Genomic DNA, 15,281 nt, shown 5'->3' on the forward strand with positions numbered 1-15,281 from the left:
AAAATGATTTTTGTGAAAAAAAATGATTTTTTTTTTTTCACGGCTCTGAGTTATAAACTTCGGTGAAGCACTTGGGGGTTCAAAGTGCTCATCAAACATCTAGATAAGTTCCTTGGGGGGTCTAGTTTCCAAAATGGGGTCACTTGTGGGGGGTTTCCACTGTTTAGGCACATCAGGGGCTCTGCAAACGTAACATGACGCCCGCAGATCATTCCATTAAGTCGGTATTTCAAAACGTCACTACTTCCCTTCTGAGCCCCGATGTGTGCCCAAACAGTTGTCCCCCCCACATATGGGGTACCAGCGTACTCAGGACAAACTGTACAACAACTTTTGGGGTCGAATTTATCCTGTTAACCTTGTGAAAATAAAAAATTGCGGGCTAAAAAATCATTTTTTGAGGAAAAAAAAGATTTTTTTATTTTCACGGTTCTGCGTTATAAACTTCTGTGAAGCACTTGGGGGTTCAAAATGCTCACCACATATCTAGATAAGTTCCTTGGGTGGTCTAGTTTCCAAAATGGGGTCATTTGTAGGGGGTTTCCACTGTTTAGGCACATCAGGGGCTCTGCAAACGTAACATGACGCCCGCAGACCATTCCATCAAGTCGGTATTTCAAAACGTCACTACTTCCCTTCCGAGCCCCGATGTGTGCCCAAACAGTGGTCCCCCCCCACATATGGGGTACCAGCGTACTCAGGACAAACTGGACAACAACTTTTGGGGTCCAATTTCTCCTGTTACTATTGTGAAAATAAAAAATAGCGGGCTAAAAAAATCATTTTTTGAGGAAAAAAAATATTTTTATTTTCACAGCTCTGCGTTATACACTTCTGTAAAGCACCTGGGGGTTCAAAGTGCTCACTATGCATCTAGATAACTTCCTTAGGGGGTCTAGTTTCCAAAATGGGGTGATATGTGGGGGAGCTCCAAAGTGTAGGCAGACAGGGCCTCTCCAAACACGACATGGTGTCCGCTAACGATTGGAGCTAATTTTCCATTCAAAAAGTCAAATGGCGCTCCTTCCCTTCTGAGCCCTGCCGTGCGCCCAAACAGTGGTTCCCTCCCACATATGGGGTGCCACCGTACTCAGGACAAACTGAACAGCAACTTTAGGGGTCCAATTTATCCTGTTACCCTTGTGAAAATAAAAAATAGCGGGCTAAAAAATCATTTTTGAGGAAAAAAAATGATTTTTTATTTTCATGGCTCTGCGTTTATAAACTTCTGTGAAGCACTTGGGGGTTCAAAGTGCTCACTACACATCTAGATAAGCTCCTTGGGGGGTCTAGTTTCCAAAATGGGGTCATAAACTTCTGTGAAGCACTTGTGGGTTCAAAGTCCTCACCACACATCTAGAAAAGTTCCTTGGGTGGTCTAGTTTCCAAAATGGGGTCACTTGTGGGGGAGCTCTAATGTTTAGGCACACAGGGGCTCTCCAAACACGACATGGTGTCCACTAACGATTGGAGCTAATTTTCCATTCAAAAAGACAAATGGTGCTCCTTCCCTTCGGGACCCTGCCGTGTGCCCAAACAGTGGTTTATGACCACATATGAGGTATCTGTGCACTCAGGAGAAATTGCCCAACAAATTTTAGGATCCATTTTATCCCACTGCCCATGTGAAAATGAAAAAACTGAGGCTAAAAGAAAATTTTTGTGAAAAAAAAGTCCTTTTTTTTTATGGATCAATTTGTGAAGCACCTGGCGGTTCAAAGTGCTCACTATGCATCTAAATAAGTTCCTTGGAGAGTCTAGTTTCCAAAATGGGGTCACTTGTGGGAGAGCTCCAATGTTTAGGCGCACAGGGACTCTCCAAACGCGACATGGCAACCGCTAAATATTCCAGCATATTTTCCATTCAAAAAGTCAAATGACGCTCCTTCCCTTCTGAGCCCTGACGTGCGCCCAAACAGTGGTTTATGACCACATATGAGGTATCGGTGTACTCAGGAGAAATTGCCCAACAAATTTTAGGATCCATTTTATCCTGTTGCCCATGTGAAAATGAAAAAATTGATGCTAAAAGAAATTTTTTATTGGAAAAATTAAAATGTTCATTTTTTCCTTCCACATTGCTTTAGTAGCTGTGAAGCACCTGAAGGGTTAATAATCTTCTTGAATGTAGTTTTGAGTAGCTTGAGGGGTGCAGTTTTTAGAATGGTGTCACTTTGGGGTATTTTCTGCCATATAGACCCCTCAAAGTGACTTCAAATGTTAGGTGGTCCCTAAAAAAATGGTTTTGTAAATTTTGTTGTAAAAATGAGAAATCGCTGGTCAACTTTTAACCCTTATAACTTCCCAACAAAAAAAAATTTTGTTTCCAAAATTGTGCTGATGTAAAGTAGACATGTGGGAAATGTTATTTATTAACTATTTTGTGTCACATAACTCTCTCGTTTAACGGAATAAAAATTAAAAATGTGAAAATTGCGAAATTTTCAAAATTTTCGCCAAATTTCCGTTTTTTTCACAAATAAATGAAAACATTATTGACCTAAGTTTACCACTAACATGAAGCCAAATATGTCACGAAACAACAATCTCAGAATCGCTAGGATCCGTTGAAGCGTTCCTGAGTTATTACCTCATAAAGGGACACTGGTCAATATTGCCAAAAATGGCCAGGTCATTAAGGTCAAAATAGGCTGGGTCATGAAGGGGTTAAGGTAATTGTGAAATAATCTTTGTAGCTGCCTGGTGGGATATTACATCTTGTCACTTTGCGCAATAGCCTAGTTTATTTCTTATATTTTATATTAACCCTGTGGTTTCAGAGGCGTATATTTGTGGCTGGGAACCTGTAAGGTACTCTCAGTTAGTGCCAGTGGCATTCATTTTTTTGTATCAATTCGGGCTAAAGATGTGTGTACCTGACATCTTTTCCAGGTGGTCAAACAGGAAAAGATTATCATGCGGAAACCACTACAGGTTTTTTTTCCCCCCAAAGTGTCTTTTTGAGAGTATTATGTTTAGCAATTTACTGAGCACTTTTTGAGATTTTTGGCCACTAGCAGTTATTTTGAGAGTTTTCCCAGAATGTCTGTCTTTTGAACCATCCAAAAGACTTTTGGTGTAAAGTATAGAGCATCTTCGGAGAGGAAAACGCCTGAAGATTGCTTTGATCACTTCTTTTAACAACTTGGCGTCTTCGGAAACCTGGAGCGGTTGAAAGACGCTCAAAAGGCTGAACATATGAACAGCAAGTGGTTTTTACTGAAGAAATCCATATGTTTCATTTTTTTGAGCATTTAGTTAGCGCTTTTTCAGGTGGATTTCGGAGCAGACTTGCCTGAAAAAACATTGTGCGTACATATGCTTAAGGTGGCCATTTATATTAGACTGAACGTAGACCAAACCCGATCATTTCAGCAGAACCTGCTGACCATCTACTGTGTAGTGGTACCCAGAGTCTTTCATGACTGTTGATGTTTGAGGGGAAAAAAGTTGAATTTCAACATCCTTGATACTTTCTTCTCAGGGAGGACAATACGCCACCAAGAGGGTCAGCAGACTATTCCACTCTCTCTATTGGGAACACACGAACGCTCAGCCAAGTGTGCATGTGTATGGGGAGTATGGGGATATGAGTTGGGAGGAATAGCTATCAAAATGTATGGACAGCTTTATTTAAAGGGTTATTTCCAACATGTCCCCCATATACATGAGACAAATATGGACTGTCAATTTTTGGATAGGAAATGTTGGAATTTTTTGGCCAATGAAAAAGTCTGTGCTTGTGACTGGCTTAAAAAAAATCCCAACATACCCAGTCGATCTTTAAAGCGATAGTGAACGTTCATCAGCTGGCCATCAGTGGAAACGAACAAGCATTCGTTTCAACAATCCAGCCAACAGTATTTCGTTATGGTTGAAATTATTTGTTTCGGCCAATTTCCATTTACCGTGTATCAGGGCCATAAACATTATTGTGTATCGGAAGGAATAGGAGATAACTTACCAAACAGTGGAGGGTATGATCACAGAGGCCATCAGCTTTCCTTTCTACCAACACCTGCTGATAGGACTAAGGCCCTTATTGAAATGATCAAAAAGCAAACACATATAGTGTAACTCATGTTAGCAAATCGAACCTTATCTTTATTCTTTTCACTTCTGCCATCTGACTTGCTTTGCTCCTGGCCGCTTGCACGGTTACCCGCTCCGGTGCTTGCATTCTTTACTTGTCCCGGGCTGTTGGTGGTAGTGGTTGATAACACAGGGGCACAGTTACTAGTCACTAGTGTGGGACTACCTCCGTTTATAGATCCATTCATGCCTGTAGGTAAGAAGAAAGCCCAAGTACAAGTGAAAAAAAGTGGGAAAATGCAGTAAAAAGGAAATGAAAAAAAATCTTCAAGTCACTACACAAAAGAACAAACAAATATACCGAATGCAATTATATACTACATTGTAAGAAACAAATGAAATGTACTCAAGGCAAATACTAATTACATTTGTATAGCTTAACTAATAACTGTAATTAGCATACTAACAAGTGGCTGATAAAACAGCGATAATTGTAATTATATTGGACGTTTATTTCATTAAAACCCCCAAACTATTAATCAAGAAGTTCAAGGATTAACACGGAATCACCAACTAACTAATACACGTGCACATTTTATGCCGTACCCTTCTCGGTTCCTCCACGGTTATTTTTCCCAGCGCTCCGTAGATGAAATGAGGAGTCATGGTTCTGCGATGGGGGAGTAAATATGGGTGGGATTCCAAGCAACGGGGGGAAGAAAGCAGCGCGGGTGTGCGGGTCGGCCGCTCTCCACCATTCTGCACCTCAGAAAAATAAAAGCTTCTAGTTACATATCGTGTATCACACGGACATTGTAGACAAGGCATATTTGACACATATATAACAAAAAAAATTAAGTTTATGAGTGTAACGTAAAAAATGTGGGAAAGTTCATATATACAGTACAGACCAAAAGTTTGGACACACCTTCTCATTCAAAGAGTTTTCTATATTTTAAAGACTATGAAAATGGTAGATTCACTCTGAAGGCATCAAAACTATGAATTCACACATGTGGAATTATATCATTAACAAAAAAGTGTGAAACAACTGAAAATATGTCTTATAGTCTAGGTTCTTCAAAGTAGCCACCTTTTGCTTTGATTACTGCTTTGCACACTCTTGGCATTCTCTTGATGAGCTTCAAGAGGTAGTAACCGGAAATGTTTTTCAGTTCACAGGTGTGCCCTGTCAGGTTTAATAAGTGCGATTTCTTGCCTTATAAATGGGGTTGGGACCATCAGTTGTGTTGTGCAGACGTCTGGTGGATACACAGCTGATAGTCCTACTGAATAGACTGTTAGAATTTGTATTATGACAAGAAAAAAGCAGCTGAGTAAAGAAAAACGAGTGGCCATCATTACTTTAAGAAATGAAGGTCAGTCAGTCCGAAAAATTGGGAAAACTTTGAAAGTGTCCCCAAGTGCAGTGGCAAAAACCATCAAGCGCTACAAAGAAACTGGCTCACATGAGGACTGCCCCAGGAAAGTAAGACCAAGAGTCACCTCTGCTGCGGAGGATAAGTTCATCCAAGTCACCAGCCTCAGAAATCGCAGGTTTACAGCAGCTCAGATTAGAGACCAGGTCAATGCCACACAGAGTTCTAGCAGCAGACACATCTCTACAACAACTGTTAAGAGGAGACTCTGTGCAGCAGGCCTTCATGGTAAAATAGCTGCTAGGAAACCACTGCTAAGGACAGGCTACAAGCAGAAGAGACTTGTTTGGGCTAAAGAACACAAGGAATGGACATTAGACAAGTGGAAATCTGTGCTTTGGTCTGATGAGTCCAAATTTGAGATCTTTGGTTCCAACCACCGTGTCTTTGTGCGACGCACAAAATGTGAACGGATGGACTCTACATGCTTGGTTCCCACCGTGAAGCATGGAGGAGGAGGAGGTGTGATGGTGTGGGGGTGCTTTGCTGGTGACACTGTTGGGGATTTATTCAAAATTGAAGGCATACTGAACCAGCATGGCTACCACAGCATCTTGCAGCGGCATGCTATTCCATCCGGTTTGCGTTTAGTTGGACCATCATTTATTTTTCAACAGGACAATGACCCCAAACACACCTCCAGGCTGTGTAAGGGCTATTTCACCATGGAGGAGAGTGATGGGGTGCTACACCAGATGACCTGGCCTCCACGGTCACCAGACCTGAACCCAATCAAGATGGTTTGGGGTGAGCTGGACCGCAGAGTGAAGGCAAAAGGGCCAACAAGTGCTAAGCATCTCTGGGAACTCCTTCAAGACTGTTGGAAGACCATTTCCGGTGACTACCTCTTGAAGCTCATCAAGAGAATGCCAAGAGTGTGCAAAGCAGTAATCAAAGCAAAAGGTGGCTACTTTGAAGAACCTAGAATATAAGACATATTTTCAGTTGTTTCACACTTTTTTGTTAATTATGTAATTCCACATGTGTTAATTCATAGTTTTGATGCCTTCAGCGTAAATCTACAATTTTCATAGTCATGAAAATAAAGAAAACTCTTTGAATGAGAAGGTGTGTCCAAACTTTTGGTCTGTACTGTATATATATATATATATATATATATATATATATATATATATATATATGTGTGTGTGTGTGTGTGTGTATATATATACATACATACACACACACATAGTATATTTATAAAGTATTCATACCCCACATTTGTTTTCACATTACACCCTCAAACTTAAATGTATTTTATAGAGATTTTATGTGATATTCCAACACAAAGTACTAAGTATTTGTGGAGTGTAAAGGAAGTGATACATGTTTTTCTATTTTAAAAATATAAATTTGAAAACTGTGATGTGAATTTGTATTCAGCCATCCCGAAGTCAATTCTTTATATGACCACCTTTTACTGCTATTACTCCTGCAAGTGTTTTGGGGTCTGTCTCCACCAGCTCTTCATATCTAGAGGATGAAATGTTTTCCCATTCTTCTTTGAACCATCGCGCTAGTTCAGTGAGATAGGATGGAGACGTCTGAACAGCATTTTCCAAGACTTGCCACAAATTCTCAATGAGATTTAGGTGTGGACTGTAACTGGGCCATTCACACACATGAATATGTTTTGATCTAAACCATCCATTGTAGCTCTCTCGGACACTCTGACAGTATGTTTAGGGTTATTGTCCTCCTGAAATATGAATCCTTCAGGATTGCCCTGTATTTATCTACATCAAGCTTCCCATCAGCTCTTGCTAAAGAAAAGCATCCCCTCATCATAATGCTGCCCCCACTATGTTTGATGGTGGGGATGGTGTTTTCAGGGTGATGTGCAGTGTTAGTTTTCCACCACACATAGCATTTTGCATTTAGACCAAGAAGTTCTACTTTGGTCTCATCTGATATGAGCACCTTCTTCCACAAGCTAGCTGTGTCTCCTTGCAAACTGCAAAAGGGACTTCTTATGGATTGCTTTCCAAAATTGCTTTCTTCTTGCCACTGTTCCAAAGATCCAGATTTGTGGTGTATATGACTAGGACCACCTTCACACGTTCAGTATTTGGGCAGTATTTGTAAGCCAAAATTAGGAGTGGGACAATCAGAGGAAAAGTTTTATAGAAACACATGCACCACTTCTGTATTTTTTTACCAACTCTTGGTTTTGGCTTACAAATACTGATGTAAAATATTGAACGTGTGAACGTTGTCTAAGTTGTCCTGTGGACTGATTCTTCCACCTGCGCTGTGGATCTCAGTAGCCCCCTCTTCAGTGACAATGGACCTCTTGACAGCTTCTCTAATTAGTGCTCTCCTTTCTTTGCATGTCAGTTTAGGAGGACGGCCATGTCTCGGTTGGTTTGTAGTTGTGCCATACTGCTTATATTTTTGGATGATGGATTGAACAGTGCTCCATGAGATGTTCAGAGTTTGGGCACTATTTTTTTTATTTTTCAATATAACCTATGCCTGCTTTATCTTTCTAAACAACTTTATTCCTGACCTGTCTGGTGTGTTCCTTGGCTTTCATGATGCTGTTTGATCTGTAATGTTCTTTAACAAACCTCTGAGGCCTTCACAAAACAACTGTAGTTATACTGAGAAGAAATTACACACCGGTGTACTCTATTTACTAAATTATGTGACTTATGGAGGCAATTAGTCACTTAGGATTTTATATAGGGGTATCAGACTACAGGGGGCTGAATACAAATGCACTTCGCAATTTTTTAGATTTATATTTTTTAAAATAATGTGTAATTTCCTTTATGCTTCTCATATCGCATAAAACCCCGATAAAATATATTTATGTTTGTGGGTGTAATGTGAAGAGTGTGTGCATTTTAGTTCTAAAATTATCCTGTTCTCAGGACTGGCAGGACCAACACTAATGAGTTACACGGAAGAAAGGTGGCCTAACTACAAGATCAAAGTGAGCCCCTCATTATTTTGTTTGGTTTTCCATATGGGACAGAGGGGTTTTGGTTTTCCATATGGGACAGAGGGGTCTGGGGTTTGTCTCTGCATGTACTCTTTCCATAAGTCTTGGGCCAATTTCCACTATCTTGGGCATGGCCAAGAAATGCCATATTGATACCCAGTGGATCCATCTCAGTCTCTGGGCTGGGTCTCCACTCTCCATGGTGGTATATGAATGACCCATATTGTACCTACACCCAAGACTCCCACTAATTACCATTTTATGATGATATCTACTATCTGGCTATGGTGTGAAAACTACTATGTGTATCGTAGCACATAAAAATGTCTTAGATACTGCCCAGTTCTATTCATGACCCATGAAGATCTAGAAACCTAGATCTAGACTCCCATCGAATAGTCTTTTAAAAATACAGCCCGTTACTTTATCCCCGAGCAAGGACTGAAAGATGAGCAAGTATGAAAATTCCCATGAAGTGGGTGTGATGACTTGGCATGTTTTATTTTATTATTATATCAAAGTTAGTTTCCTGCTGATATTCCAGGAATGGCGGCATTATAATGGCTTGTGATTTGTGGCACTCTAATAGAGCCTGAGTGCTTTTCTATGCAGAATGTGGACAGAGAGATCACAATTTCCATAATAATTTTTTTTTCGTGCTAAAATAGGCCGGCTATGACTGGTGATCTGGGCTCAGGTATTAGACAAGACGCCTCTGAGGCTTTCTGTATGTATAAAGGAGGAGAACGGTATAGTGCATAGATTCCGCCACTGTACAAAGCCTATTAGGACGAGGCTGTAGATTACAGTACATACAATGGCTCCCTAAAGGCCAGTACATACTCAATGATTTCAAATGTCTTTGGAGAACCGCAGTAACAAGTACCATTCATTTTCTCCAAAGAGGACAAAATAAGTAGCAACAACAGCTGGAGATTTGATAGCTTCAGAGATTGTATGTGTAAAACCTCTGGGGTGCCCACGGCACAACATAATATGTCCTCCGAGGTGGAACAACATCTTCGTGTATAACTAAACTTTCTCTATATAACTTATCAAACTAAAATAAGCTGTCTCGCAGGAAGCAAGAAAAAGACTTCTCCCAGGTAACCGACACTAGAATATTCATGCTCCTTACAACGACCAGACGCCGTCTTATTCCAAGTAGGATGTTTTTGTTTTTTTTTTATGAGGTTCGCATTGATGTTCCGAGCTCTGCTCAGAAAAATGCGTGCATATATGGAGCAAATAATTCTGTCTAAAAAACCCCATTGAGGAAAACTATAACTTTCACATTTCCCAGTAAAAGAAACAAAATTGAAAATTTGTAGAAGATTGTAGTTTCCCATTACTTACATATATCTGTTATGGCTGCCATAAGGTTTCCTGGAATAACAACTGACTGCACCAATGCCGAACTAGGCAGATTTACTATTGGGAAAGATTTTGGGATCTGTTGACACGCCAAATCTACCAAGAATAGACCTATGAAAGTGGCACAATAGATGTGTGTCCCATAAAGACTTCAGATTCTTTTGTAGGAAATTTAGGCAACGGAATTAAATGTTTGGTACTTATGTAAAGACCCCCCCCCCAGTAAAGTCGGCGAACATGCTGATTTCGTCAGTATCCGCAAACCACCTCCTGTTTCTCTCCTTCATCCTTTTATTATATGGAGGATCAGGCAGTTTGATTTAAATGCCCAAACCCTTTGCTTCTGCAGGAGATAAGCTATACCTAGAGGTGTTTGGCAGCTGCTTACTCCCCTCTATCCATTGAAAACACATGCATATTCCACCTAAGTGAGCATGCATTTGCATGTGGGGTCGATAGAGAGAGCCCTTTGTGTTACAGTCAGCAGCAAATGAATTCCATTTGAAAACATATGCAGTGCTCTAAAGGGTTTACTGAGAGTAATCTGGACCCTTGGGCAAAGGAGTAACACTTGTTTGGACCCTTGGCCAAAGGGGTGGCATTGTGTTTTGTGGAGAACCTGAATTAAGAGCTTAATAAGTACTGAGAACTTTGTGGTCTCTTGGACTCTTCCCAAATGGCCCGTCCATCTTTGGTGCTCCAATTTTGTAATATAGCTTCTGCTACATTTTAACTAGACGCCCATTTCTCATTGCTCCTATATATATGTAAATGGCAAAGCCTTCATGGGTTTCCAATAGTGAAAGAGCAATAAGTGACTGCCTGGTATCTCTAAGTGGCAACTTATTTCCTGGGAGAGCAAAAGGACCACGCGTTGAAACTCTACAGACCCAATCCTTCTCTCTCCAACATCCTCTTTTAATAGAACGCTGGAAGGGCCCTGTATATTGTACGAGGTTGTCCTGAAATCATCGTGTTTGGCCGACTTTTCTTTAATGCCTTTAGGCCCTTTCGAGAGCAATTCCCACTGGTCACTTGGTTGTTCTTTTGTAGCCATTTCAATCTATAGTTGGGTAATTTAATGAATAATGTGGCCTTCATTACAATAGTTAATATCCAGTTTTCACATACAGCAGATTTGTTGCCAAAACTTTCTTCTAATGTTTCAATACTCTAAATTGGGGAAGGGAGAAATTCATGCACATTCTGCAGAAACAAACCCCATGCAACAAATCTGCCAAGTGTTGTTAGAATCACTATCCAGACGTATGAGAAAGCTGGGTAACAATACCTATGGGACCACCAATGGTGGCCGATTGAAATATCATTACATTAAATGTTTTCTTTTTTTTTAACATATGGATATTTTTTTTTTAAGTGTTAATTCTGTTTTCTTAAAATACATAAATAGGAAATTGTGAGGTTGAATTTTATGTACATGCATAAATCGACGGGGCACGGAGGTTTATTGGCATGCCAGACGGGCATGGAGGAGAGGGATGATGACAACAAGCAGCCGGAACACAACAGGTTCATGTCTGGCTGCCTGGCGGTGACTGGCATTGCTCTGTAGGCGCTCATTCAAAATCAGAGCTGCAGGAGCTGAAAGCATCAACTACTTCTTGTGTCATTTCCTATGACGGCAGATTTACAAAGTCGCCTAAGCAGGTAAACTGCGCTCTGCGGGGCAGCACAGGCCTCCACCCATTATTAGAATTTGCATTGTGCGATCATTACTTTCTTTCAACACAGAAAATAAGAAATCAAATGGAGACAATCAATATGACGAATAAAACATAAAAAAAAAAAATGAAGTCCATTGGCTATTTTTCAAAAGGTCTAGAACTATGCAACAATTTACCAATTGTAAATCAATAAGATAAAACAAAACAATGTCTAATGCATATGACCAAAGTCCCATTATTCCATATTGTGACCCCCTTAGGCCCCCCCATGTGATGTGCGTGGAGATCAGCTTCTCACTTGAATACCGTGGAGCGGCCAATAAAAAGTGTGGGGAGCGGTGCGGTTCTGTTTCCTACACTGTTTATGGAGCTGGAATCAGGTGATCGGTATGGGTACAGAGAGGGGTTACAGAGCGGGGTACAGAGTGTCCACCACCATTCTGATATTGATGATCTATCCTAAGAATAGTCTATCAATAAAAACTAGTACTAGAAACCCCTTTAATGGCTTGAATACTCCTTTATTTTTTACCAGAAACATAAATCCACATACACTATATGTATAAAAGTATCGAGATACACGTCTTAATCGTTGAATTTAGGTTTTTGACTCAGTGGCATCGCCCCTGGTGGATAACATCCGGCCCTTCGCAATGTCGTCTGCCCTTACTAACATGTGACAGAATGGCCAGTGGTAACAAGGTCACTTATACCAGTGCGGTCCTGTACTAGGAGCCACTGATGTAACAAGTCACGTCATGACATTTCTTCCCTAACATTACGTACTACACTCACTGGCCACTTTATTAGGTACACCATGCTAGTAACGGGTTGGACCCCCTTTTGCCTTCAGAACTGCCTCAATTCTTCGTGGCAGAGATTCAACAAGGTGCTGGAAGCATTCCTCAGAGATTTTGGACCATATTGACATGATGGCATCACACAGTTGGCGCAGATTTGTCGGCTGCACATCCCTGATGCGAATCTCCCATTCCACCTCATCCCAAAGATGCTCTATTGGATTGAGATCTGGTGACTGAGGAGGCCATTTGAGTACAGTAAACTCATTGTCATGTTCAAGAAACCAATCTGAGATGATTCGAGCTTTATGACATGGCGCATTATCCTGCTGAAAGTAGCCATCAGATGTTGGGTACATTGTGGTCATAAAGGGATGGACATGGTCAGCAACAATACTCAGGTAGGCTGTGGCGTTGCAACGATGCTCAATTGGTACCAAGGGGCCCAAAGAGTGCCCAGAAAAAATTCCCCACACCATGACACCACCACCACCAGCCTGAACCGTTGATACAAGGCAGGATGGATCCATGCTTTCATGTTGTTTACGCCAAATTCTGACCCTACCATCCGAATGTCGCAGCAGAAATCGAGACTCATCAGACCAGGCAACGTTTTTCCAATCTTCTACTGTCCAATTTCGATGAGCTTGTGCAAATTGTAGCCTCAGTTTCCTGTTCTTAGCTGAGAGGAGTGGTACCCAGTGTGGTCTTCTGCTGCTGTAGCCCATCTGCCTCAAAGTTCGACGCACTGTGCGTTCAGAGATGCTCTTCTGCCTACCTTGGTTGTAACGGGTGGCAATTTGAGTCACTGTTGCCTTTCTATCAGCTCGAACCAGTCTGCCCATTCTCCTCTGACCTCTGGCATCAACATGGCATTTCCGGCCACAGAACTGCCGCTCACTGGATTTTTTTTCTTTTTCGGACCATTCTCTGTAAACCCTAGAGATGGTTGTGCGTGAAAATCCCAGTAGATCAGCAGTTTCTGAAATACTCAGACCAGCCCTTCTGGCACCAACAATCATGCCACGTTCAAAGGCACTCAAATCACCTTTCTTCCCCATACTGATGCTCGGTTTGAACTGCAGGAGATTGTCTTGACCATGTCTACATGCCTAAATGCACTGAGTTGCCGCCATGTGATTGGCTGATTAGAAATTAAGTCTTAACACACAGTTGGACAGGTGTACCTAATAAAGTGGCCAGTGAGTGTATAATATTTATTTTGTGTGTGTTGCTTACATAGCACCAACATATTCCACAGCATTGTACTCAGGTTGTCACCACTTATAGCAAATGCATGTGTTAGACATACACAAGGACTAGAGTGGAGCAAAAAGAATTGCAGGATCCTGGACCAACAGCCACTTTGGTAGTCTATGACCGCTGGGTCAAAACCAAGTGAACCTCCAGTGCCTTGGAGCAACGCCATGGTTGTGTTACGTCGCAATGATGGCAACACACGAGGCATACTAATCAGAGGAGGCACTGGGGATTTGTGCAGATAGGAGAAGGGTCGCAGGATTCTGGACCGGCAGACATGGACTAACAAAGTAGCCGCTAAACCAGTATCCTGGAAATGTTTTTGCTAAACTCTAACTAGGATCAACTTTAAAAGGAAGCTGCAGCATTTTTTTGGAATGCAGGTGGAAAGCAGAAAACATGGAGGAAACTGATGCAAACATGGAGAAAGTCATTTCAGCCTTTACCTGGGAAAGGTGACAACTGGGGATGTGCTGCTAAGGCTGTGGGTGCACCAAGCATTCCCAAACCACCAAATTCGGAATGTCCTGAGCTGGCTGCATGCAGACCAAAGACTGGGTGGCTGATCATTGGAAAGGCACTGGACAGATTGAACGGTTGATCTCTGAACAAGTGTCCTAGAAAAGCAGAGAAATACACACATCAATTATTATAATCGCAATTAATCAGATTATAGATGGGTGTCCCATTAATTATAAGAACTTCTGCATGAGTTTACTCCTCATTTACAGACTGGCATAACCCCTTTTTGTTATAACTATGCTTTTTGGTATACCATCAGATGAGTCAAATAGCACCAACTTTTTGCCACATGGCCAATTACTTTGTGTCAAAGTAGGGAAAACTTGCAATAAAAACATACACATTTTTGCCACATGGCAAGTGGATGTGCAGAAAACAAACAAACGGTGCCATTCAGTGAATGTGAAAGTACCGTAATATACTTGGATTAGTTTTCGTATAAGAGAATTCTGACTGATCAGAAAACTATGGTACTGAACTTGGTGGATATTTCAATCTTAAGCATTTATTCATACTTTGTCATATTTATTTAGATTATGGAAAAAAAATTACATGTAAATTGGAGATGATCAAAAATATTTGAAAGACCCTGATTCAACGTCTCGTCAAAAGTTGTTGGCTACCAACCATAGCTCTGCGAACCTCCTCCTATCGTCTGGAATCCCCAGCGCCCCTTTGTCATCGTTGCAGCGTGACACATGTATGACATTGTGCTGGGTCTACTAATTAAAAGAGGTGCCGGGTTTCAGGATTGCAGAGCTCTGGTTGATGGCCACCAAGAAACGATGTGGCAGCTGGACCGGGTTCCTGCAAATCTTTTTGATCATCTCTAATCTAAACCGAAGCATATACCTATGAGACAATACATCATTTTTGGAATTTAATGAGGTGACCCCCCCCCCCCCCCCAACGGAGGCTAAGTCCACAAGAACATATAAACAATCATACAATTTTCATTTAGAAAAAAAAAAAATTTGATTTTTCATCTGTATTGTGATCAGTATGAAACCCATTTTTTTTTTACATGAGCAGTGAATAATATTTGCAAAACTAAAAACAGTTTCCAATGTTAATTATGGAAATACGTCCATAAACATTGGATGATATGTTTGATCCGGATGGAATCTGATTTAGTGCATGTCGCGATTTTTTTTAGGCGTGTAAAGTATAGCGTGGCACTACTACAGGGTGCACAAGTAGGTTACCCAGACCCAAGTGAATA

The 15,281-nt window shown here is 41.1% G+C and overlaps 1 protein-coding gene across 18 annotated transcripts in view; it reads right to left on the minus strand.

Annotated features, from left to right (window-relative positions):
* BAZ2B (bromodomain adjacent to zinc finger domain 2B) overlaps positions 1-15,281 on the minus strand; it is a 379,566-nt gene that overhangs the window by 99,239 nt on the left and 265,046 nt on the right. For all 18 annotated transcript variants that reach the window (XM_073545694.1, XM_073545710.1, XM_073545708.1 and 15 more), the window contains 3 exons: positions 13,984-14,154; positions 4,639-4,791; positions 4,098-4,282 (listed from right to left, as the gene is read on the minus strand). In XM_073545694.1, coding sequence (XP_073401795.1) covers positions 4,098-4,282; positions 4,639-4,791; positions 13,984-14,154 — 509 coding nt within the window. The remainder of the gene's footprint in view (positions 1-4,097; positions 4,283-4,638; positions 4,792-13,983; positions 14,155-15,281) is intronic.

Source organism: Dendrobates tinctorius, unplaced genomic scaffold, assembly GCF_039654945.1.
Source record: "Dendrobates tinctorius isolate UK_male_01 unplaced genomic scaffold, ASM3965494v1 ptg000143l, whole genome shotgun sequence".
Classification (NCBI taxonomy): Eukaryota; Metazoa; Chordata; class Amphibia; order Anura; family Dendrobatidae; genus Dendrobates; species Dendrobates tinctorius.